The following is a 23,774-nucleotide window of genomic DNA, read 5'->3' on the forward strand; positions in this document are numbered from 1 at the left end:
ATTCCATTCAGATGCGGCCCACGTTGGAAGTCGCGGCCTCTCCCCTCTCCGTCTCCTTGCACCGGGGTCCCCTCCGACGGAGGAAGAGCAAAGGGACAAAACCCTAGCGTTTGGCGAGGGAGGGTGGAGCCGCGGCTGCTGGTGGGTGGTTGCTACATCGGATATCGCCGCCGCCGCTTGAACCTAGGCCTTTGTTCTCCTTCCCCGTAAGCATCCGTTTCTCCTCTTGGTTCTCTACTAGCACTTCTTAGGATGATTTGTTTTCCTTCGGAGTTTGAGCTCTGTGCTTCTTCGTGCCTCTGTCCTTTGCAGGTGAGGTGCCGGAATGGCTGCGAAAGGTTTCTCGGAGAAGGAGCAGGTATGTTCACGCACATTTCTTCCCATTTTCGGCTTTTGGTTTAAGGATTTGTTGCTTTTGCTGAGGTGGGTGATGTGCGCCTTTCACTGGACAGATGTTTTGGATGGCGGAGAAGGAGATGGAGTACAGGGTTGATCTCTTCAATAAGTGAGTAATATCCTCTCTTTTTTTTCTTGCCTGAGATCAGTAATCTCACAAGGATTAGAGCAGAGCTAGTAGTTTACAGGTGGAATCATGTAGGTTTCTGTTTGATTTTACTTGTTCTGATAGTGGCATTTTACTTTATGCAGACTTACACAGACCTGCTTCGACAAGTGCGTTGAGAAAAGGTGCAGATATAATCAGCTTATGTTTTGCATAACTAGAAACTTTTGAAACACTATTCGTAGTCTTGTTGTGGCATCCTTATTTCATTTGTAACGGACAACCTTCTCATCTAAAATTTTGTATTTATCTTATTCTATGTTGTTATGTATGGGTAATCATATAGCTTAACTAGATGAACAAGGTAGTGTATTGCAATTTTACACCTCAAGCATGGAACTTCTTATGGCAAGTTGTAAGAAGGATCTATCATCTGTTAGATTTAAGTATGCGTTTTTTTCCTGGGGGTTTATTTTATTTCAGGTATAAAGAAACTGAGCTCAATATGGGTGAGAACAGTTGCATCGATCGATGTGTTTCCAAGTACTGGCAGGCAAGTTTGTTAATACCATTTCTCTTTGTGGATCCTTTTTACACTTATTCAATTGCTTAAAGTGTTTATAACTAGACTTGGAGCATATCATAGCGTCATGCCCTCATTAAATTTGTGAAAAGTGTCTTTGATGGTGTCTTCTTCTATTCCCTACTTTAGGACTTGGCTTTGGAAAACAATGATGTATTTCTAGTGCTTCTGCTTATTGCGAACAAAGATAGTTTGTGATCTCCATCCAGAGGAAGCTGAACATATATGTTTAGTATATTATTTTTGCTGTTATGACTTTGATGCCACAACCTACAGTCTAAATCTATTTGAGAAATATGCAGCATGATGATTTTATATGCATCTGCTATAATGGTTACTGGTTATGGTCCCAGCATAACAACACCGTAGTTGTCTGTTCATTGTTTTCCATGTTGATATTCTGGCTGTACTTTTAATGATCGATAGGCGTTATCTGCTACTGAATATATATATGCTCAGTATATTCTTTTTACTGTGATAATTTTGATGCCACAGCCTTCACTCTATCTATTAAAGAAATACACGACATGCTGATTTTATATATATCTGCTATAATATGGTTACTGGTTAAGGTCCCAGCTTAGCACCGTAGTTGTCAGTCCACTGTGTCCAATGTTGATATGCTGGCTATAATGTTTTGTTTGATAGTTGTTACCTGCTAGTTTGTTTCTATTGATTGCGAATAGTTAATGTCGCAGCATTTTAATCCGTCTTTCGGGCATTCGTTTCAGGTGTCAAACATAGTTGGTCAGATGCTTGGGAACCGGCCTCAGATGTGACCTGGGAAGCACTAGTTGCATTTTGTAGCGTAATCTGTCGCTCTGTTTCTCCATTTTGGTTGGTTTTAGAATGTGGCCACCTGCTACTAAGTACTCCAATACAGCACCGGTGGCTTCCTAATTCATGGACCGCTCAAAAGGAATCCCAATGTCTTGCACTTTCCAGGGATGTGCCTTGTCTATGAATCATGAACAGCGAACATGCCTGTAATAATAAAAAGCTGCACCTGTTTGATAGTTAAATTATTGTATCGATGCATTTCGACTGACATAGCTGGTGGACGCGACTTTTGCTTGGTCGAGTCATTGCAGTCTGATGTACTTGAGTATACTAACATTTATGTATAATCCATATTGGACGTGCATTTGGAATTGGAGATATCGTAGTTCAATCTAAAATTTGGTCCCTCTCAAGAAAACAAGGTCAGTCTCCACTTTCCACTCGGACAAGCTAAGTACTCAGATTCATATTAGTTGACATTCTAGTTTTGTCCTGTGTAATATATATCGTCTAAGATCATAAGTTATTAGGTTCACCATAAGAAATACTTCCATTATACATAATTCACATGTTAAAGTATACGTATTTCAAGGAATTCATGGTCAAAGATTGAAATTTCGACTTTGGTACAGCTAGAATGTCAACTAAGTTGAAACAGAATAGTTCGTTTCTAAATGTCATATTTAAAATTTAAAAACAGGAGGATTTTCTTTTGTTGATCTAATTTGGTTTGAGAAATGATGGAACGGCGAACGCACCATCTAATCACTTGGTTTGAAAAACTCCTTCAGAAATATCCTCAGGTAACAAAAAAAAAAGGTTTCGAGGATAACTCATTTAACAGCAGCACGCACACAAAACGGAGCATGGCCCATATACAACACGAAGACTATAGCTACGTCGCATAGATAATGCTTACACACATAATGCAACCAGTTGCCTGATGTTGCTATAGTGGATAACAGATGCCCTAGAGGATCAACCATACTTGAAGCTGCCTGATATTCTGCTCTGCTGTTCTTAACCACCATCGTTCATGGCTATGAAAAAACCGACTATCAAGCACAAAACAAATACTCCAGCACTTAGGCCTGACCGATCAAATATCTCAAGTTTTAAACCTGATAAAAATTCGAAAGTTTGTATATACATGAATTTGTTGAAACAAAATAAAAATTTTGTCACTTTACAATCTCACATCAACAGAATGCTATCGCGATACTTGTTGCCCATTTCCGTATTCATGAATATATCGGAGGTGTAATAACAGCCAACCTAGGAGTTTTTCAACTTGTAAAACCACTGGAAATACCGATACAAGTTAGGGAAAACCAAAAACAGCCCTACTGGTGGCAAAGCATTGGAGGGAGGCACCCAAAATGCAGGCGATCTAAGTACAAGCAGAGAGGGCATCACACATTCAGGGCGGCTATACAGTTCTAGCTCTACTATTTCTTTCAGCTTCCAACACAGTGCCTTTCTTTAGTGCTTCATGGCTTTCCGCCTCCCTTCCCAGGCTATGGAGTGCCAACGCCTGCAGATAGTGTCCCATTGGCCACCCAGGTGCAATGTCCTCAGCCCTCTTTGCATCCTCTAGGCCTTCCTGCAACTTGCCAGCCACTACGTATGCGAAGCATCGTCGCGCCAGCATTGTTGGAGCCACCGCTGCACCTGAGTCGAGGAACTGCCAAACATACAATACCATAGATCAATTGCCAGAAGATAGTAAAGAAAAACATAGCAATTTAACATAGTCCAGCAATACACAATATGTGTTACTACCATATTTCAGGCACAGCACGGTACATTCAGTGTTCAGAGTTTGAGGTTTAGATTATCATTAGAGTTGGAAATAAATCAAGCACCTATAAGACAGCATTCTAATTTGCAAAACAACCCAAAGACTAGCTAACCTAGCCTGGTAAAAAGAAAACATTTTGGGCTCAAACTCACAACAGCAAGAAAAGGCCTTGGTCCCAAGGAAACATAGGAATTTGACCTATATGTTAAATTCAACAAAAAATGATGGTTTGAACCTGATTCATATCTCCTTATTATATGCTGAAAGAAGATTGCTTCCTAGATATAAGCACAACAATGGAAAAATATAAATATCATCACAAAGCCACCTGGCTTACAATACCTGTAATGCATGCTAATTACTGGCTGCCATATAGCCAGAAGAAAATGGGGGCACACTTCTGCCTAGTTGGAAAAACCTATCTAAATTGACTAAAAACAATAAAGTAGCAAATGTATCGATTTTAATTGGACAAAAAGTACAGATAGGAGAATTACATGTGTGCATCACATGATAATATAGCATGATAGGAGAATTATATGTGTGCATCACATGATAATATAGCATACCCTTGAGTAACACTCGACGGCAGTTGCAAAATCCTTGGACTTAAAGGCATTGTCTGCATGCCTCTTGACAACGAAGCTCTCAGATAATTCGCCGGTCCATGACTGGAGAGATAGCTGCAAGTTCCAGCATTCCAAACACATATGTAAGATGTATACCAAGTGTTCTTTCCCAAAGTTACCATTAAAAGCATGAAAGCAACAACACTTCAGGAGCAATTTCAGAAAATGGCACTCTTGGGCTATGCCGGAACTGAGCATTTGACAAACATTAACCAGCCAGAATGGTGAGTTGGTGATAAAAAGCTTGTAAATTGTACTTTACACTGGCTTGTGGGTAAGTTCTCTCTCTTGAGAAGATACAACAAAGGTCTCTTATAATTCTAAGGCAACAACATTTAAAACTGAGCATGATTGATTAGTTGAAAGGTCCACATAACCTCAAAGTTGTGCATACAGAATGTGTATATGGATGCCATTTCTTTTTCATGCATCCGATAACAGTAAGGTTTTAATTGCACCGATGGTTGATGACAACCTCACTCTATATGCATTTTATCACATCAAAGCAGTATAAAATGAGAGTAAGATAAAAATCTATCTATCTATTTATTTATTTTCTGTTTATCACGGAGAGGACAGTAAAAACAAGGGGGGGACGTGGTATAGAACATGAGCTGACCACTATATACCTACAACATGGCTTATCAAACATAGACTTGCTAGTTTCAATCATATGCCCCATATTAAATGGATGCTCTTACATTCATCTTGAATTGGAATGGAATTAGCTGGAAGAATTGGAGTACAATAGTGTTGCAGCAACAAGCGCCCTAGGAATAAGCTGTGCTAGCAAACAGTTCTTTTACCTCAGCATTTGCCATGTCGTCCTCATTATAGCCATCATCCTGCAATATCTCATGAACCTCGTTCAGGTCTGCTCTGGCAAAAGCTTTCCCAATAGCAGATAACGGGACTTGGTCTGAGCTTCTTTTATCATGTTGGATGCCCAGCAAAGTGTGCGAAGGAGTCTGCATCAAAATTCAGTTAGAACTATTAAGCAAGGAAACATGCTAGATGACATCAAAAGGAAAATCAAGTTAAAACGTATGGCACACATGACCAGCCTTTGTGTTCTCAACACATACACTAAGTGTTTCCTTGTAAAGAGCATCATATGTGCTAGTTAGAATGTGCATTTGAAACAAAATTTAATAACGGATATTTGCATCATAAATAATCAGTGTTCTGAAACCCAAGGTATAGGAATTAGAACATGAGAAGTTGCAAGGATAGAGAACATTACAGAAGCGTCTTTCTGGAGACTTGCAAGACCAGACACCACTGCTTTCAGATTTGGCCGGTCACGTGCTTCATACTGCAAGCAGCGGGATGCTAATCGCATCAAGTCAGTTCCATCAGAGTTGGATACATGACCTTCCAAGCAAGAATCCATGAGCACCAGGAAGTTCTTTCCTCTTATAAGGTCAAGGGCCTACAGAAAAGAAACATTCCTTCGATAAATTGAACAATGGGAAAGGCTAGTTCAACTTAATGTCCATGCACACAAATTAACATAAAGCCAAGCAGAGGTCAATGTAAAATCTGAAAATTGAGGAATATAGTTTTGCAATTAAAGAGTAGGTCCAGTTAACAGCAGAATAAATGCGGATAAAATGCATACACACCTTACACTACATCAGTCGATGTATTATATTTGTAGAATATGTTAAAAGCACGCAGAGAGCAGGAAAACTTACATGACTTGGTGGAATGTGCTTTCCACTCAGGAGATCAAGCAAGACGGTGCCAAAACTGTAAACCACACTCTCTGGACTAACTCTGCCTGCAGAACAGAAGTTCAGAAAATAAAAAGGCACATTCCCAAAATCTTTCATGGAATACTATTGCTGTGTGTGACACACTTACCTGTCTTCAGGTATTCAGGAGGTGTGAAGGCCAAATTAGTACTGTAGCTCTTTCCATCCCTGCTGTTCTTCATCAGACCAAAACATGATAGTCTTGGGTTACCATCCTACAAGTCACAGTCCAGAAACAAAAGGATTAGACTTTTGTATGAAAGGCCTGAAAAGCATCTATGGCAAACAAGTAGAGACTTACCACATCAAAAACGACCCTGTATGCATGCAGGTCATGGTAGAGTGCTCTCCCTTTGCTACTGCAGTATTCCAATGCCTGCGCCACATAAAGTGCAGCCCTCATCCTCATTGCCCAGCTCAGGGGGTTCGTCTCCCCTGCAACACATAATCACCAATCCAACGTGAGGGCAAAATGCAATTATCATTTTTTTACATGGAGCAACTATCATATCATATTAAAAAACCATCCAAATATTGATTTTCCTAAATGCTTAAAGCTCTTAACTGCCATATTCCTGCAAGAGTTGTCCATGATTAGCAGGTCATACAATGTAAACCATTCCCTGTAAGTACCATTCGTCCTAACCAACATTTGCAGGTTAGGTGCGATTAAGTTATAAATATCTCCTAGGATGGGCTTAATAACAAAACACTGATAGTAACAATGTGACACACTTGATATGGGTGACCAAAGCAATTATAGGCAACCATTGTGTTGATTTCCAGCTAGCCTACAGTTCAAAAATAGCACCAGACAAAGCAAACAGATAGAGGATTCTGCAGCATAAACTACTCAAAAACTTTACAATTGAAGGAACACTAAAAAACCAGTGTGTTCGTGTCCAGTTAGTCTAGAGTACACAAATAGCACCAGACAAACAAACAGCTAAAGAATTATGCAGCAGAAACTACGTCAACAACCCTCTGCAATTGAAGGCGACACTTCCACAGTGGACACAGGTGACAGGCACACATCCTTAACTATGGGTCCCAATATCATCACCTAGTACGTTCGAACTAGTACCACTTCAAAATCAACTCTAGCAACCCCAAATGTACTAGTTGCAGCTAATGTGATAGAAGAGCAAGGTAGAAGAAACCAAACGTACAGTGGAAGAGATGCTTTGCCAAGGTCTCATGCGGCATGAACTCGGCAACAAGCAGCCGCTCCCCGCTCTCGCAGCAGCAACCAATCAGGTTGGCCAGCCGGCTACTGCGCAGCTGCCCCACAGCCCTCGCCTCCTCCTGCACCCACAGACACACAGCCATTCAATCAGACGCGAGAGACGCGAGAGTAACGCAAGAATGATCCGTCACACGAAGCAAGCTACACGGACCAGGAACTGGCGGGAGTCAGGCCAGGCGGAGCGGCCGAAGCGCTTGATGGCGACGGTGCGGCCGGAGCTGAAGAGCGTGCCCCGGTAGACGACGTTGGGCGCCTTCTCGCCGTGCTCCGACACGATGCGGTCCGGCGCGAAGCCGTCGGTGGCCGCCCGGAGCTCTTCGAGGCTGTACTCGGCGAACACCGGCACGCCGCTGCCGTCATCGGCGGCGGCGCCATTCTCTGCACAGGGTATCAACACCGGCGTTGGATCAGGACCGAGGACGCGAGCAGAAACAACAGCACACCTCGGAATCAAGAGCAAAAACTCGTGATTAGCTTCGCATTGCTCTCCATCACGAGATTATCCGAAGGAACGCAGGGAACCACACGCGGTTGAAGCCCAAAATCTCGCGAGAGCAACCGAATTCGTCGAACCGAGCAGAGAAACGTGTCGAAATCAGCGACAGGCGGCCCGAGCAAAACAAGATTCGGATCGCTCTAGCGCGTCCAAACAAATCAGCGGGATGGATCGGAGCCGGACGCAATGAATTCGAGCGAGATCGACGGGACCACCTCCACCGAACCGAACCACGAAACCCGCGGAGACGAACAACGAAAACCCCAGAAAAAACGCAGCAGAAACAAAAGGCGCCAGCCCCAAATGCCGGGCGGCGCCGCCCCCAACAGCAGAAGCGTACGACGCAGCCGGAGAGGGGAAGAAACATCGAGAATCCCAGGGAGGCGCAATGTGCGGTAGGTGCGAACCAAGCATCGGCGATTTGAAGTGGGGAGGCCACCAGCAGACGGAGAGCTTGGAGCAGCGAGCACCCATGCCGCGTTCGCCTAGATCTCGCAGCAAGCGGCGGCTCCGTCCGCTCCACCACCCCCCCTCTCGCTCGCCTGCTACTGGTAGGACTCGAACAGAGTAAGACTAAAATACTTGCGAGGTGCGAGGAGGGGCGGGGGGAGAGAGGGAGTGACAGGGAGGGGACTGGACTGGGGACTCTGGGAGGAAGGAAGGAAGAGAAGAAAGGAGACCCGGGGTGGGGGCGTTGGGTTGTGGATCCGAGGAAGGTGGTGGTGGGCTTTTCCGCTCTTCCTTCCCTGCTTTTGGCACCCCTGCTGTCTCTCCTCACATCACACCCCCCCATTATATACTCCCGAATTCTCCTCTTTTCCACTGGAAAACAGGAGGATTTTGGTGCTCTTTTGAAAAGCGCCGGTTACTACAGCTGCTGCCGCAAAGCTTAAATTCTTTTGGGTACGATGTTGGTCTCGATAAATATGCTCGTGCTCGAGCAGAAATGTTAGATTGCGGAAAGAATGAAATAACTCCTCAAAACCGGTAGCATTTATGGGTTTGCGCCACCAAATTAGTAACCGTTCCTTGGAGAGGGCACACGAGTGTTTCATCTTCCACGTCCACTGCAGTGTGTTTTTTGGGGGGTATCAGATTCAAGCTATCAGGTCCATATTTTGGTACCTATTTATCCCCATAATACAGTCTCTCTTGCATCCAAAAGGAGTAGCATTCGGTTTAGCACTCGTTAAACCCTGCCCGTTACTTCCATCATTCACGTCTGATTCCAGGAGCAGCTGCTATACAAAGTATGCCGCTAATACGTGGTGGCCTCGGAACCTGATGGCGCTGGTGGAAGAGCGATACGTGATAGTCTGATAGAGATGAAGGTGGTGGGTGTCAGAATTGCCGCGATCTTCTTGGTGTGGGGGCGGAAGGGCGAGACTTTACGGCATGCCGCGAATCTAAGAGAAGCTCATCACTGAACAAATGGACGCAATTAGATCGTCTGGTCCGACACGGCCTGCCACAATCATACGCCCTCTTACAGATAAACACAAGGATCAGCAATGTGAACCTGACGGAATTGAAACGGACCGGCCGGCGGCGGACGCGTTCGATCTCCACCAGCAGCTACGAACGTAGTCGTTGGGGCAGCACATGCGTGTGTGCAAGCAATGCGAGCACTTACGAGGATCGAGCAGGTCGCTGTCAGATCAGAACGATATGATACCGAGTCGTCGTTAATTAGCAGATAAATAAATTAACCTCCCGTGGTGGCGTCCAGTTTTGACCAGGACCAGCCGGCGCCTGACCGAAAGGGCGCACGTCGTCGTGGCCTTGGGCTATAAAGAAGGCCCATCGGCTCGGCGAGCTTTGTGCAAAGCAGCCGGCCGGTAAACTAAACCCGGGGCAGCAAAACTGGCGAGTAAACAAATGGAGTGCGCTGGAAGGATCACGCGTGAAGACCACACAAGTAACTGACGGTGGGCAATCAGTTGGGGATGGTTCGCAGTCCTGCTGCCCCCGCGGGCAGGCCGCACGTACGCACAGCGAGCGGCACGGCGGCCTCGTGAGCCGCAGTGAACCCATCCATCTCCCCGGCCCGGTCCGGCCTCACCCGATCGCTTCCCCCGAGCCGAGCTGGGACCGGGCCGGAACGCCCTTTTCCTCCCTCTCTCCCTCTTTCCCCGTGCGCCCTTGCCTTGCCCTGGCCGGCTGGCCCCACTCCGCTCGGCGCGGTGCTCGACGTGACCGGGAGGCGTAAATGTCCGGCGAGCACGCTCACGTGCGCGCCACCCACGTACCACGACGCGACCGCGCGCACGGGGGAAGGGTGCCTGTGCCCTGTGCCCTCCGATTGCACGGGGGGCAACGGCGCGCACGAGGGGCCTCTTCATTGGCCTGGCCGCAGCCCGTACGCGGAAGCTCCGCGAAAGCATTGACATTCGAGCGGCCATGAATGCCGGTCGATTCCGCCACGACGTCGATCGATGGCATGGGGGCTGCCACCGCCGCCGCTCCTGCAACAATCGATGGAGAACTCCAGTTACTGCAATGTTACCGCCTCACAAGCCGTCTCGGCCAGTTCGTTTTGCTCCGATGACCAGTTGTTAGCCGACGACGAACAAGCTCGCGAACAACCTGCAGACACGGCGGTCTCCATCCATGAATCACCCAGCAGCAGTCCAGCACAGTGTTCCTTGGGTGTAGAGTTCAAAAAATCGCAGGCCTATCATTCCTCGGCCCTCCCCGGCACGGCGTTGGTTTCGAGCCGAGCCATGAATCCCACCAACTGCGCGGTCCGTGCTACCGCTACGGAGTACGGACGTGATCTCGAGGACCTGACGACGAATCCGTCGGACAAGGCGGTGCCGGTGAGGCACGTACGTACGTGCGCACAGTGCCATGGGATTCACTTCCGTAGTTCCGTGTGCGTCAGACATCAGTGGCGTCCTCGTCGTCGTCGCGCCGTATGCTAGGGGTGCAGCACAGCAACAGGTAGGTGGGGGAGGGAGGGAGGCTGTGGCCGGTTGCGTGGTGCGGGTGCCTGCGCGAGCGCGACAAGCTCGGCGGACGCGCGATGGCGATGGAATTCCCCGCCCGCGCACGCAATGGCAACGTATACGTTGTACGCGCGCGGCGTCGGAAGTTGGAGAAGCCAGCAGCTCGGCGCCTCGGCCGCCAGGCCCGGCAGAAGCCACTCAGATGGGTGGCGCCCGCGTGAGGTGAGCCTGCCTGCCTGGCGAGGTGGAGTGGTGGAGTGAAGACGTGGAGTGAGGCTAGGTTGGGCGGGCGGCAATGATGGCCGTGGGAGAGGCAGGCAGGCAAGCCGCGCTGAGGAAACCCACTGGCATGTCGCCCTGCTCGCGCTGTCCTGTCCTGTCCTGCCGCGCCCCGCCCAGCCCTGCTCGGCTCGATGGAATAAGATCATGAACCCAACCTGGGCTTTCGGCAGCTAGGAAGGTGTCGTCACGCCAAGCACCTTGGGGAAGGAAAGGAAAGATACAGAAAAAGGCAAAGCAAAAGGAAGATAGCAGTAGATCACTGTTGGTGAGCCCCCTGCGCCTGTGTTTAGATTCCATCCAGAACTGATACCCCCTTTTGAATGGAGAAAGCCATCCGCGCATCGGCGATCAGGGGGGCAAAGCAAAGCAAAGCAAAGGCGACGGAGGGAAAGGCCACGACGCCGGGCCGGGGCGTCCCGGCCGTGGGGGGCACGGCGGCAGCGCAACGTGCCCAGGCCCGTCCCCACGGCACACATGCTGTCCCGTCGTGTCGCCGGCCGCTCCTTTTCGACCTGCATGTATCCGCGTCAGAGCAAGTACTGAAACTATAAGCAGGCTGAATGAATGCTGAAGTGGAGGAGTGAGGAGAGGAGAAGCGGGCCGAAAGGTTACAACCAGCTTCGACACAAGATAAAAAAACTTTATAAAAGAGATAAATACACTATATATTAATGGTGAAAAGCTAATAATGGTACGAGTAAACCAAGAGATAGGCTGTGAAGATCGTTGCAACCAGCAATCCGACTGTATACTGTTATTATAACTTGCTCCTAACGTAACCGACCCAGCCCCGTTGCTGGGAGCAGCATTATTGCCCGAGATCTTGCGTAACCCACGAGTATCGCCGCTGTACATGGCCGTCCATTAGCCTGCCTGCCTCATGACACCATGACAGGCTGACACGCTGTACGTTTGAAATACCAGAGGGGGTATGCTAATGATACTGCTAGCAGTGCAGTGCAGCGCTGCTAAGCAAGAGGCCGGGCCGGCTGCGTGCTGCGGCGTACTAAGCGGCAGCGTGCGGGGCCCGCCGGTCAGCGTCGGCAGTCTCTTGACTCGGCCGGGGAGCAAGTCGACCGGCCAGAAATGAGTCACGCGGATTAGAGGGCGCCAGCTGCGGCGGCCGGATCGGCGCGGCGCAGAGGAGAAGGGAAGCGCCCAAATGGACCGGAACCACACACAGGATTTGGGCCTCAGTGTGCCGTTTGGAACTTGGAAGTGATGAGAATGGCCGTCCGATCCATTGATCTGCGGGCCCAACAACTGAGTGGAGGCCCAGACATTTACGCGGGCTTCCTGCCCGTTCGGTTGAGATTGCTGCAGCTGCACCAAATCGTCTCGGCGAATGCTGACGACGACGGTGAGATGTTTTGATTCGGGCGCGTTCGTTTCCTACCCTCTAAATTTTAAACCCATTACATCAAAGAGAATTTTATTATTTAGAAGTATTAAATAAAGTTTAATTACAAAACTTTTTGCACAGATGGGTGCTAATTCGCGAGACAAATTTAATGAGCCTAATTAATCCATAATTTACCACAGTGATGCTACAGTAATCATCCGCTAATCATGGACTAATATACCTCATTAGATTCGTCTCGCGAATTAGCATTGGGGTTCTGCAATTAGTTTTGTAATTAGATTTTATTTAATACTTTTAAATGATAAGATTCTCTTTGATATGATACTCTAAATTTTAGATCCCAGGAAACGAAGTTTTGTGTCTGGTTCGTCGGCGGTATCGTTCCCTGAACACTGTGCATCACACACGAGAATCGACCGAACGTTCCACGCGCACGCGATCGAGCATCTTATCTTTGCAGCTAGGGACGCCAGCGACGACCCGTGCGCCTAGCTCCAGACGGATCCCAAGTCCCTCCTAGACTTGGATCCGCCGACACATGTCCGGCGTCGTCTAGGCGGTCTAGCTGTACACGATGGGTCGATGGCGTTGCCCGTCGTGTACGGTCGCCGTTACGTAGCGCGGTTCCCTTTTTCCGTCGACGGCGGCGAGCGCGAGGCTGGCGCTGGTGTTGCGCGTCCACGACACGAGTAGATCGGGGAAAGAAAACAAAACTGAAACTCCACGGGAGAACGTACGCTGGTAGTCGACCTGTATGTACCTCGCGGCTGGTTAGTGGCTGCGGTAGATGACATCGACGCCAAGGTGTGCGGTGCGCCTGCCCTGCAACGGCCTTTTTCTTCCCTTATTATCGGCTGGGCGGCTGCACGTATGGCCCTGACGACGTGCGATTTGGAGGTTTCCAAGTTTGGGAGTGCTGGGTACGTCGTCTTATCGCCACAGATGCATGGCCGTTCCTGCACACGTAGCACGTGCGGTGTTCGTCTTCATCCAGCGAGCTGCTGCCGTCTGTGTTCCGAGTTTCAATTCAAGTGGATTCCGTGGAATCTGAATACAACAGACGTTATTTACACAGCTTTCCTTCAATTTTCGACGTATCTCAGAGATGTTTGATTTCGTCTGATATATAGAGGTCTCCTTATAATGTGCTCCATTGATGAGGTTCAGCTGCTAAAAAGCTTCAGGCAATACAGCTTTCAGGCAAGTTTCATCATAGCCAAAAGAGGTTCAACTGATTACCGAGTTCAGACACGAAAACCACAAACATGATGACGGAGGGACAAAATGCTAATTTTACAGGGACAGCATGTGCGCGACCAGCTTATCGATGGCCAGGCACGACGACCCGCCCTTGCTGGTGCACTCCTCCGCCGCCTTCTTCAGCTCGCCGGCCCTCGCCCTCATCTCCGCGCCGTCCTCGCCAGTCATCAGCCGGCGGATCGCCGCCTCGACGGCGCCTCTCTCGAGCTCGCCGCCCACCTCGAAGCCCACCCTCCACACATGCTCCACGTACCTCGCGTTCCCCATCTGGTCGCCGAAGTAGGTGCGGCACAGCATCGGCACCCCCTCGCACACGCTCTCCATCGTCGAGTTCCACCCGTTGTGCGTCCAGAACCCGCCCACGGCGCGGTGGCGCAGCACCTCCTCCTGCGGCGCCCACGACATCACCATCCCGCGCCCGCGCGTCGCGGCCTCGAACCCCTCGGGAAGCATTTGGTGCGCGGACCCGCGGACCATGCCCGGCCGGACCACCCAGAGGAACGGCACGCCGCTTCCGGCGATGCCCCACGCCGTCTCCTCCAGGTCCCGCTGGCTCATGCAGGCCAGGCTGCCGAAGCTCGCGTAGAGCACCGAGGCCGGCGGCCGCGCGTCCAGCCACTCCAGGCAGCTCCGGTCCTGGCGCAGCAGGCTGCTGTCGCCGGACGGGGAGAACTTGTGGAGCGGGCCGATGTCGAACACCGGCACGGCGAGGTCCCGCCTGAGGTCCTCCAGCTCGCGCCGCTCGAGCGCGTCGAACGTGTTGAGTATGAGGCCCGAGGAGACCTTCACGGCCGTCACGGCGCGGGCCAGAAGCTCGCGCCCAGCACCGCAGCTGTCGTCGCCGAGACCTATCAGGTCGCGCACTCGGTACGGCGGCAGCTCGCTCACCGGCATGTCACGCTGTGACTCTGCATCCATGCATCAAACGAGTTCACGTTGCTCCGAGGAACATGTGTTCCTGTTCCTACGATCGAGCTACTAGAAACGTACGGACAGGATCAGAGGACATGCCTTTTACGGGGAGGTAGCCTTTCTCGCAGAGCAGTGGGTACGCGGCGAAGCATTTGAAGCAGGCGGCGCTGCTCGTGCGCAGCGCCAGCGTGGGCACGGCGAGCTTCGTGGCCACCTCGAAGATCGGCAGCAGCTGCGCGTCTGCGATGAGGCACGCGACGGCGTCCCTGGAGTACTCCTCCAGGACGGCGGCGAGGCGGTCCCGGAACGCGGGCTCGCACGCGGCGGCGAGCGCGAGGATCTGCGCGACGACGTCCTCGATGGCGACGGGCGCGGGGCCGGACGTGCCGTCGGGGACGGGGACGAAGCGGTACTGCGGGTGGCGCGCCGGGTCCGGCGCGTTGAAGTGGGTGTGGAAGACGGTGACGGCGAAGCCGTGCGCGTGGAGGAGGCTGGCGAGCCGGAACATGGGGTTGATGTGGCCCTGGTACGGGAGCGGGAACAGGAGCACGTGCCGGCGGCGCCCGCCCTGGACGGCGCTGCTCTCCGCGGCCATGGCTGGCGCTGGTGGCGGCGTCACGGCCGGTGGTTCTGCAGAGTGCAGCGCCCACTACCCCTCTGTACTTCACTATAGTCACAACTCGCTTATTTGATTTTTAGAGTCTTTGTGATAGAGGCAGAGGGCACGTCAGTCGTTGCCTAAACGGAACAGCAATCACGAGGCTTTGGCCCAGTTTCACTTGACAAATGGCACACGGAACAAGGTGGCCAGCACAACCGAACATCTCTTCTGCCCCATGGCGTGCTCTGCCAACTGCGGCCGTAGAGGACACCGCCAGCCCGCCATTGTCCATGCTCGATCAGAGACGAGGACGACAGCCGAGTAGCAGCACCAAACGATTTCTGGCTGCCGTCTTCTTCAGGTAGTTATTGCCCCTCGCTGCTTAGGTTTAAAACCGGGCCGGCATCGACGTCAATCATGGAAAGCATGCGGTCCTTCCACCATATTAATTTTCATGGAAGATGACACGTACGGTGAAGGAGGTAGGAACGGCAGCAGCCTTCTTGGTCAGCCTTCATCCTCACCGGCCTGCCCCAACCTGTCCGGATCGTGTCGTGACTGCTGGCCGCCCGCGGCAGCGTCGTTCGTCTCGCCGCTTGCTGGACGCCTAGACGCTGTGATTTCTTCTAGACTACCGACGCACGGGCATCCTCATCTTCGCCGGCGGCCTGCCCCACCGTGACCGGATGGTATGCTGTCTGACCGCGCTGGTGTCGTTCTTCTAGACCGCTAAAACCATGGAACGGCATGTCCACGGGTTTGCTCATAAGATCGTGAAGACAGAGACCATCAGATCTGGTGCCGATCATTGCTGAGGCAGACGGCGTACTCCGTGTTCTGACTGCCGCCGTCGAATGGTACGCGCACCCACGCACTATCTCAGATGCGAGGTCGATCGAACTGTGTAGGAGACTAGTCAGCAGCAGCATGCTATTGTTACTGTGCTACAAGCAAAAGGAGAAAAAGATCATGCATTTGAATTGAACGAAATCATTTGACCAATAGCATGAACATTGCCCCTGGTCCCTGGATGCAGAATATATAATCACAGGATTGACAAACTATAGTCAAGAACAGAATGCAAAATAGTATTTTTCTTTTCATTATCCGGGCCAGTTCTGGGCCTCTAGAGAGAGGTCCATCTCATCGCTAAAACATCCATGAGGCTGGCCTACCGAAGCCTCTCCCCTGTCCAGGCCCGAGTAGCCCCATCTCCGGGTGAGAAGAGGAGGACCAAGAGGAGTAGAGGAACCATCTCCGACTGAAGCCTTGATCACAGCAAGATTCACAGCGGATCCCTTTGCTTGCAGAGCTCATCCAGGCTCCGAGGTCAAGGTCGAGGGCTGGTCCCATCCAGCAGGGGACCATACGAGGATGACAGGACCCACTGCTGTCCAGTTGGGGGCAGCCGGGCAGGGAAGTACACCAGCTAGGTCACAAGGTTGCTCCACGGGCCACGGGCCGGCACACACCAGGGATGGTAGCAGCAGGCTGTACCCGGAGTCCCGGACCAATGGCAAGGTAAACTGTTCAGATCCCTGCCGTAGGATGTCTCATGGTATTTTTTTATAAGGATATTTCGTGGTATTATTGGTGAACATTAGTTCGACAAAAATGGTATTATTGGTGAATTAGGGAGGTAGGCTTTCTACCCCCCCCCCCCCCCCCTGTCATCGCGTCGACCAAAATATCATCAGAATGAACTAGTGCGGACTCAGGTGCCCACTTCCCTAGTGCAGTAGTGCATGATGATACTATGCTAGGTTGCTAGCAACCTGTCGCATTGTTTGCATTCGTAGATGGAACTTGGAGCATGGTAATATAGCACTTAAGCTGCTGTGCCGCGCCTCGGCCGCATGCGCCCTCGCGACGCCCAGCTACTCGCCCTCGGCAGCTCCTCCTGATCTGTTCTACATATAAAACGCAACGCCACAGCCTTCCCTTCCTCTTCCGCCCCACATCCGCCGCCGTGCCGTCGTCGCCGTCGTTCTTACAGTAAGCCGCCGCCATTTGCTATTATCTGATCATCTTGTCCATCTCTCACCTCTATCCTCCCTCTCGTCTGCGTCACAGGATCGCTAGGAGCAGCGCCGCCGAACCCCGCCGTCGTTCTGCATGCAGGACCGAACCGCAACACAACCGAGCAGCCGACCATCCTCGCCGCCCTAAGTTCGAATCGTGCCGTCGCTGCCCTCCGGAACACCCAAAGTGAGATCCCCATCTCGTTAGCTTTCCGTTTTCGCGCTACCCGTCGAAATTGCGTGCACCGTAGGTCGATCTGATCTGCTATTTCATTCTCCGGCGAGCTCGCCACGAGCATTCATGGCGCCCGCCGTCCAGCGCTAAGCAAAGCAGATGGCCCTGCAGCCTTCTGATCTAAAATAGATGGCCCTGCACCGATCGGCGTCTGTAGTGCGTTGGTCGGCGGCTCGTCGCCGATCGGGTCTGGTGTCTGGCCGATCGGTGGCCTGTCGAGTAGCTCTGCTGCCGATTCTGACAGTCGCCCTACTCGCGCCGTCGCCCAGCGTCCGTCCGCCGCACGGCCCTCACGCCGTCCGATTCCGATCAAGTGTTTCCTGCGATCGTGAAGCCAGGACCGTACCCACGCCCAGCCTCCCAGCGGATCGCGCGCGCGTCCTCGCCCTCGCCCGCCCTCTCCCACGCCCTAGCGCTCGCCCCTCGTCCGATCGGAAGGCACCAGCTGCTTTCCAGGAAAACGGATCGTGATCACGTCTCCCAGCGTGCAGTGCCGTCCCTACACACCAGCTGCTCGATCGAATCCATTGCCGCCGAGTCCGTCGCACGCAGTGACACCGGCGTTCGTCAAGGTCAGCAGCGCAGCCGTACTCATCGTCCTTGGATCTTGCATATTTGAACATCAATGCTGATGCTTGTTGAATGGAAAAGTTAAATACGAGGTTTAAGGCCAGACCGCCCTCTTTTCTACCCATCAGGGAACTGCATTATTTACAGATGAAGTACTGCTTGTCGATTCACATGTCATTTTCTTTTTGGCTTTTATTGATTTGCATCTGTCAATTGCATGATGTACCCAGTTCGGTTGCACTATTGGGGCGGCGAAATCTCAGAGTCCGACAAAACGGAACAATTGAACACCAATTCTAATGCTTAAGGCCGGATCATCGCCCTCTTAATTCGTAGGTCATTCGTAGGGCACGCCACTGTCCACGCCTGCCTCGCCATGGCACGTAAACGCCGGCAAACCAGGCAACGTTCCCTCGCCATGTTGGCAAAAAGACACGCGAATCAGAAGAAAAAAGGACACTCGGAAAAGGAAACTAAATCAGGTACATATCCTTCTTCCTAGGATCTCAACCTTCTACGGACTAGGAGACGTACACGGTTTGGTTATATACAAACCCAAAAAAAGACCTCTTACATTGGACAAACCCTTGTGGATTCGTTATTAAGATTTAAATACTTGGCTTCACATATTTCAAAATGTAAATTGCAGCTTATAACCTGAGATATTTCTTAAGTCTAGCTGCAACATTGTGGCTAAAGCTAATTGTTGTTTTTGGGGGAATTTCCGGTGTGTCTCTACCGAGCTCACGCTCTCCTCGTTATATTTCTCCAATATGCAAGAAGATCCTTTTACATTTATGCTATTTACACCAACACTAATCATGAGATTTTGAACCCCAATTTCCATCTTCCAACATTGAACCACACACTCCACTTTTTATTTTTCTCTCTCCAAAGAATTACTTAATTAACCCAACCAGGTACGGGGCTACATTTACATTCTCAACATAAAACGTTAATAAGTGTAGCAACATCTGTAATCATGGTGGTATTTGTTTCATGCGTATGCTTACTTGTGATCTATAATGGTTTTTGTTGTGTTGATCGATTCATTTCTATATGATGAATTTACTCCTTTTTATACAAAATTGCTAATGCTAGAGTATTTTTCAACCAGGTACTCAGAAGGTTTTTTGGACACCACAAGATGACAAAAAAATTTGTGAAGCCTGTGTGGATATGATACAAAAGAAGCAACTGATGCAAAGGCAGGGAGCACTGGCAGACGAACGGCTAAACAAGTTACTACATATTTTCGTCGGGACGATGACAAAAGAGAGCCTTGGTCGCAGATGCCACGCATTAAAGGACTTATAAGATAAACATTGTGAGCATGTGGACTCAGAAAAACTGAGTGTACTTGAACGGGAAACAAGGGTACTCTCTTGCACATGTGTGTTTGATTAAACTTAAATGGTATTGCATTAGTAGTATGTTTTAATATAACATCTTCGATTTCCAGAATGCTTCAAAGAGATTTAAGGATTTGCTGCAAGGTCCTCTTGAAAGAAGAAATAAACTAGAGCGACATAATTAATTAGCTGATTAAAAAATATTTATTAGGTATCCACTTAAAACGATAACGGGGAGGTAGCCTTTCTAGCAGAGCATCGGGCAGGAGCAGCACGCGAGGCAGCGAAGGAGACCGCGGTACAAACAGGCGGAAGGTGCGCGCGTCCCTGGTCTGGTCTGGTCTACTCGTGGGTCCTTCCTGGACGGCGGGCTAGCTAGGCGGCCCGTACCACGTCATTTTTGTACTTGCGTTTTGTTCTGGAACGGCACGGCACATGTTCGATCGGCCACGATCGGCCTCTTTTGGTCAGACGTGTCAAGCATGCATGGCCCAGGGTCAGATATTACATGGGCCGGCTGCGCAAGGCCGGGCCGCTCGTTGGCCCAGGCCCACCTCCTGCTTCCTCTTCCCCTTCGTCTCTCTCGTCGTCGTCAGAGTTGAGAATCCCCATTCCGCGAGCCGCAAGCGAGGGTTTTGCTGCTCCGGGCCGAGGAAGAGAAGCGGCGCGATGGCGGTGGCCGACCTGGCGTTCAAGGCGCTGACGGCGGGGCTGGGCGTCGCCACGCTCTACTTGGCGGGCACCTTCTCCGTCAACGTCTACCGCGGCCTCGCATGGCACTCCGAGCAATCCGTAAGCAGCGCCCCCGCCACCCCCCCCCCCCCCCAATCGCACGCGTCGCTGGCCGGGCCTCGATTTGGGATCCCTCAACTCCTCGCCAACCGATTCGCTCCCCACTTGTGCCGAATTCGACCACGCTCTTGCAATTAGCGTAGCGACGAGGCGTGGCGGCGTGAGTGTTGTCCCGGTGGTTGTTTGTTGCGTCGCTTGGTTTGTTCCGTGGTTGGCTAGGTCAGCAAAGCTGTTCCTTTCTGTCTTCTGAAAGGATGCGAAGAGACTGTCTTCCCGGACACGTCGGATCACGGGATCAGTTTTGCAAGCGTTTGCATGATATACTTCGGCGATCCCATTGCACATACATGTCTGCTAGTTTGTTAGAACTTACCCCATTCCTCAAATTAGTTGACTTAGCATTCTGTTTCTGGGTAGGATTGTTAGATGCCATTGAATGTTTGGTGCGAAGCGAACTATGGTGGTGAATCTACTTGGTATGAATATCTTTGTTGTTCAGAATAGGATGTTTTGTATGCTCTAGTGTACATAACAAGGTTAGGTTACTTCTGGATTCTCATGGTAATGTCAAAATCATGTCTGCTTTGATTATTGACCTAGTTGCAAATTAGCAATGCTGAGTGGCTATGTGAGTGCGGTCACCTGATTCTTGTTATCAATCAATGGATGGAAAGTAACTGTATTCCTGTGCTTTGCAAGCATTAACATTGATAATTCAGTGATCCTATTGGGTGTATATATTTGCTACCTGTTTCATGTAGAAGCATTCACATTTCTCAAATTAATTTCTTTAGCATTTCTTTTTCCATTATTAAGGTTAGGTTACAATGATGGGAGTATGAAACTACCTTGGTTGAACATCTTTATTTTTTAGACTTTATATAGGATGTTTGTATACTGCAGTGTGAACAAGTTGGTTAGATTACTTTTGGTTATTGTTCATCATGTCAAAACCAATGTTTGGACCTTCCTCAATCCACATCGCACCTGGAATCTGAATAGCATGCCTGATTTTAGTCTACAACTTATTTGGGCACTTTTTAATCGAAGTGATCATAACATTTTTAGGGATCATATGCTTGCATTTCTGTGGAGCTTAGAAAATGAATTTTCCATATTAGAATTCACAGTCCCTGATTAGTGATAAGAGTATAGGTAAACCTCGGTGTGATTGATCAGTTATGGAGTGCAGAAGTCATGTTATATGCTGAGTATGGTTTCAGCTTGCTAACAACGAAATTGTTGTTCTTGATGACAGATTTAAACACGTGGTAACATTTCCTGTTCTGATATTGGTTACATGTATCGAGCTCTTTATTTAAGTCCAGTGTAGCATTCAAACAAGTTATTGGCTAATGGGAACTTGCCTTGCTGTGATAGAACCTTGTCTTTGTTACTGTTTCAAATATGGGTTGTACACTGTTGTTACTGTATTTTTGCTATGCACATTCTTCTGGGCTGCATGGTAACTAACTTCTACTGTTTTCAATTACAGAAACTAGAAAAGGCGAAAACCGAGGATTGAAAAGGATCAGCAGGCTATTTTAGATGGCAGACGCAACCAACCAAAATGAGCAACGAAAGAAGGCGGGAGGGGGGCCTTTTTGTTGAGGGGCGATCATTTGTGTTTACTGTATTTGGTTGTGTAGACCTTTCAAGTTTCCAGACCGTATCTCCAATGTGATACACAATTCAAGAAGCTGTTTGGGATGATATATAACTGATCTTTCTTCACAACACTGTTTTAACGTATTTGTATCAACATGGGAGCACTATGGAATGTTTTTTTCCAAAAAAACATTATTACTCTAAAGCTGCTAAGGATCAGTTAAGGACAGGAAACCCATCCTGTTTGCCTCGGCCTCGATTCTTCTTGTGTTTTCTGTAGGACACCCATCCATTCCTGTGTAAATGGGGGCTCCCTTCATCCGTTCTGAACGCTGCCTTCTAGATTCCCGTGAGAAAGAACCCAAACTCAATCGGAAGGCCTCCCCCATCTCAACAGATCATGGATCTGAATTAGCTGACACGCGAACAAGAGAATTACGTAAAACCGGCGGAACCCATGCTTAGGATCGACGCCACTAGTGTCCGTACATCCATCCGGCTCTGATTTGGTTGCCACGCCGCCCTCCAGGTCTTTATAAGCGCAGCCGCAGGAAGAAGAGAACGTGAACCCGCGACTTCCATCTTCCCTCCCTTTCTCCGAGTCCTCTTCCTCTCTCCCCCGCCGGCAACCAAGTCGAGAGCCCGAGGGAGAAGAGAACCTGCGACTTCCATCGTCCCTCCCCTCCTCTCGCCGGGAACCAAGTCGAGAGAGCCCGAGAACCCAATCCATCGCCAACATGTCTGCGGAGGACGGCAGCTTCCGCCCTCGCGACGACGCCTCGTCCATCGCCCTCCTACGCAGCCTCCGCTCCGGAGACGTCGACTTGAGCTTCGTCCACCGCGCCGACGTCTGCTCCGCCGCCCCCGCGGACCTCGTCGCCAACCTGGAGCCGGTGCCGGGCACCGATCTCGACCAAGGCGGCTACAACGCCATCTGGCTGTTCTACTGTCCCAAGCGATTCAAGAACGCACAAGGCAAACCCAGCGGGCACAGGCAGCGCGCGATCGCCGGCGATGGTACCTGCTGGCACTCGGAGGCGGGCCCGAAGCCCGTCAAGGGTCTCGACGGCGCCACGCTCAGCAATCTATCCTACGGCCGCAAGGAAGGAGGCTCCAGCCGTTCGTTCAACCGCATGGGATGGTGTATGACCGAATACGACGACAAACACGGCGGCGGCGGCAGCGGCGGCGACCATGTCCTCTGCAAGATTTATCGCTCGTCTTCGTCTCTCGCTAAAGCCGGGAAGTCGAAGCCGCCGACGACCCAGCGCTCGTCCGGCTGCAAGAGGAAGGCGACGGGCGACGAACCTCAGGCTCGGCCGACCAAGACGAGTCACAAGCAGGCCTGCGCCGGCGTCGACCAGGAGGAGTTCTTGCTTACTGACCAGCAGATGGCGATTCCAGAGCCAGAGTCCCTGCTTCCAACCGAGGAAGAACAGTTTCAGGACAACACTCTGTTCACCTTCCAGGAGTTGCTGGGCGGCCCGGGCTACGGCGAGTACTACGGTGTCTGCTCCCCGGACACCCAGTTCACCATGGACGAGATGTTCAGCAGATCCAGCGGATCTTGCAGCATGCCGACAGCAATGGCACCGCTTGATGCTGGCTTTTTTGAGGGCCTCGCTTTCTGATATGTAGCACTGGCTAGAACCAGCTGCTGCATGTGTGCTTAGCTGCAAGCAAGTTGCGGCCGTTGCTCTTGTAAGACTGACTCGATGTTGCTGTTGTTTTCGGGGAGGAGCGCCCATAGTCATTGCCCCGGGGATGCAAGTCACATTGACCGAACCTGGTTAACAAATATCGTGTTTTGGTGTCATTCGCTTGCGTGGTTCTTTGAGCTATGCATTTATATGCATGATTACTTTTGCGTTCATCAATCTGAAGCTGTTTAATTGTATTGAGAAACGCCATGTTTTATGAATCAGGGATGATCTCTATTTTGCGGTTTGTTTTGATTTCCAATGATTCGTATCCCCTGCTCGTAATGGTGAGATTATTGATCACCATGCGTCTGTTTCAGCAGCAATAAAAGTTGC

General features: G+C 50.3%; 3 protein-coding genes and 1 long non-coding RNA gene across 4 annotated transcripts; 2 read left to right on the top strand and 2 right to left on the bottom strand.

The window, feature by feature from the left end:
• The first annotated feature begins 29 nt into the window (after nt 1–29).
• LOC112877131 (mitochondrial import inner membrane translocase subunit TIM10-like) lies at nt 30–2,135 on the top strand. Its single transcript, XM_025941339.1, has 6 exons — nt 30–206; nt 313–358; nt 453–505; nt 649–687; nt 986–1,055; nt 1,817–2,135. Exons 2-6 carry the CDS (start codon nt 326–328, stop codon nt 1,862–1,864), a joined length of 243 nt encoding a protein of 80 aa, XP_025797124.1. The 5' UTR covers nt 30–206; nt 313–325; the 3' UTR covers nt 1,865–2,135.
• An 836-nt stretch (nt 2,136–2,971) lies between these two features.
• Nucleotides 2,972–8,539, bottom strand: LOC112877945 (serine/threonine-protein kinase BSK5-like). The gene is made up of 10 exons (XM_025942319.1): nt 8,202–8,539; nt 7,450–7,676; nt 7,222–7,357; nt 6,354–6,487; nt 6,162–6,267; nt 5,993–6,078; nt 5,539–5,727; nt 5,102–5,263; nt 4,236–4,349; nt 2,972–3,549 (listed from the first exon to the last, which is right to left on the bottom strand). The coding sequence occupies exons 1-10, from the start codon at nt 8,266–8,268 to the stop codon at nt 3,295–3,297; spliced, it is 1,476 nt and encodes a 491-aa protein (XP_025798104.1). The 5' UTR covers nt 8,269–8,539; the 3' UTR covers nt 2,972–3,294.
• Nucleotides 8,540–13,514: 4,975 nt separating this feature from the next.
• LOC112873443 (DIMBOA UDP-glucosyltransferase BX8-like) lies at nt 13,515–15,397 on the bottom strand. Its single transcript, XM_025936390.1, has 2 exons — nt 14,659–15,397; nt 13,515–14,555 (listed from the first exon to the last, which is right to left on the bottom strand). Exons 1-2 carry the CDS (start codon nt 15,152–15,154, stop codon nt 13,681–13,683), a joined length of 1,371 nt encoding a protein of 456 aa, XP_025792175.1. The 5' UTR covers nt 15,155–15,397; the 3' UTR covers nt 13,515–13,680.
• Nucleotides 15,398–16,987: 1,590 nt separating this feature from the next.
• Nucleotides 16,988–19,394, top strand: LOC112877920. The gene is made up of 3 exons (XR_003225597.1): nt 16,988–17,155; nt 17,234–17,368; nt 19,104–19,394. It is a non-coding gene; the product is annotated as an uncharacterized LOC112877920 (long non-coding RNA).
• Nucleotides 19,395–23,774: the final 4,380 nt, after the last annotated feature.

The sequence above is a fragment of the Panicum hallii genome, chromosome 9 (assembly GCF_002211085.1).
Source record: "Panicum hallii strain FIL2 chromosome 9, PHallii_v3.1, whole genome shotgun sequence".
NCBI lineage: Eukaryota > Viridiplantae > Streptophyta > Magnoliopsida > Poales > Poaceae > Panicum > Panicum hallii.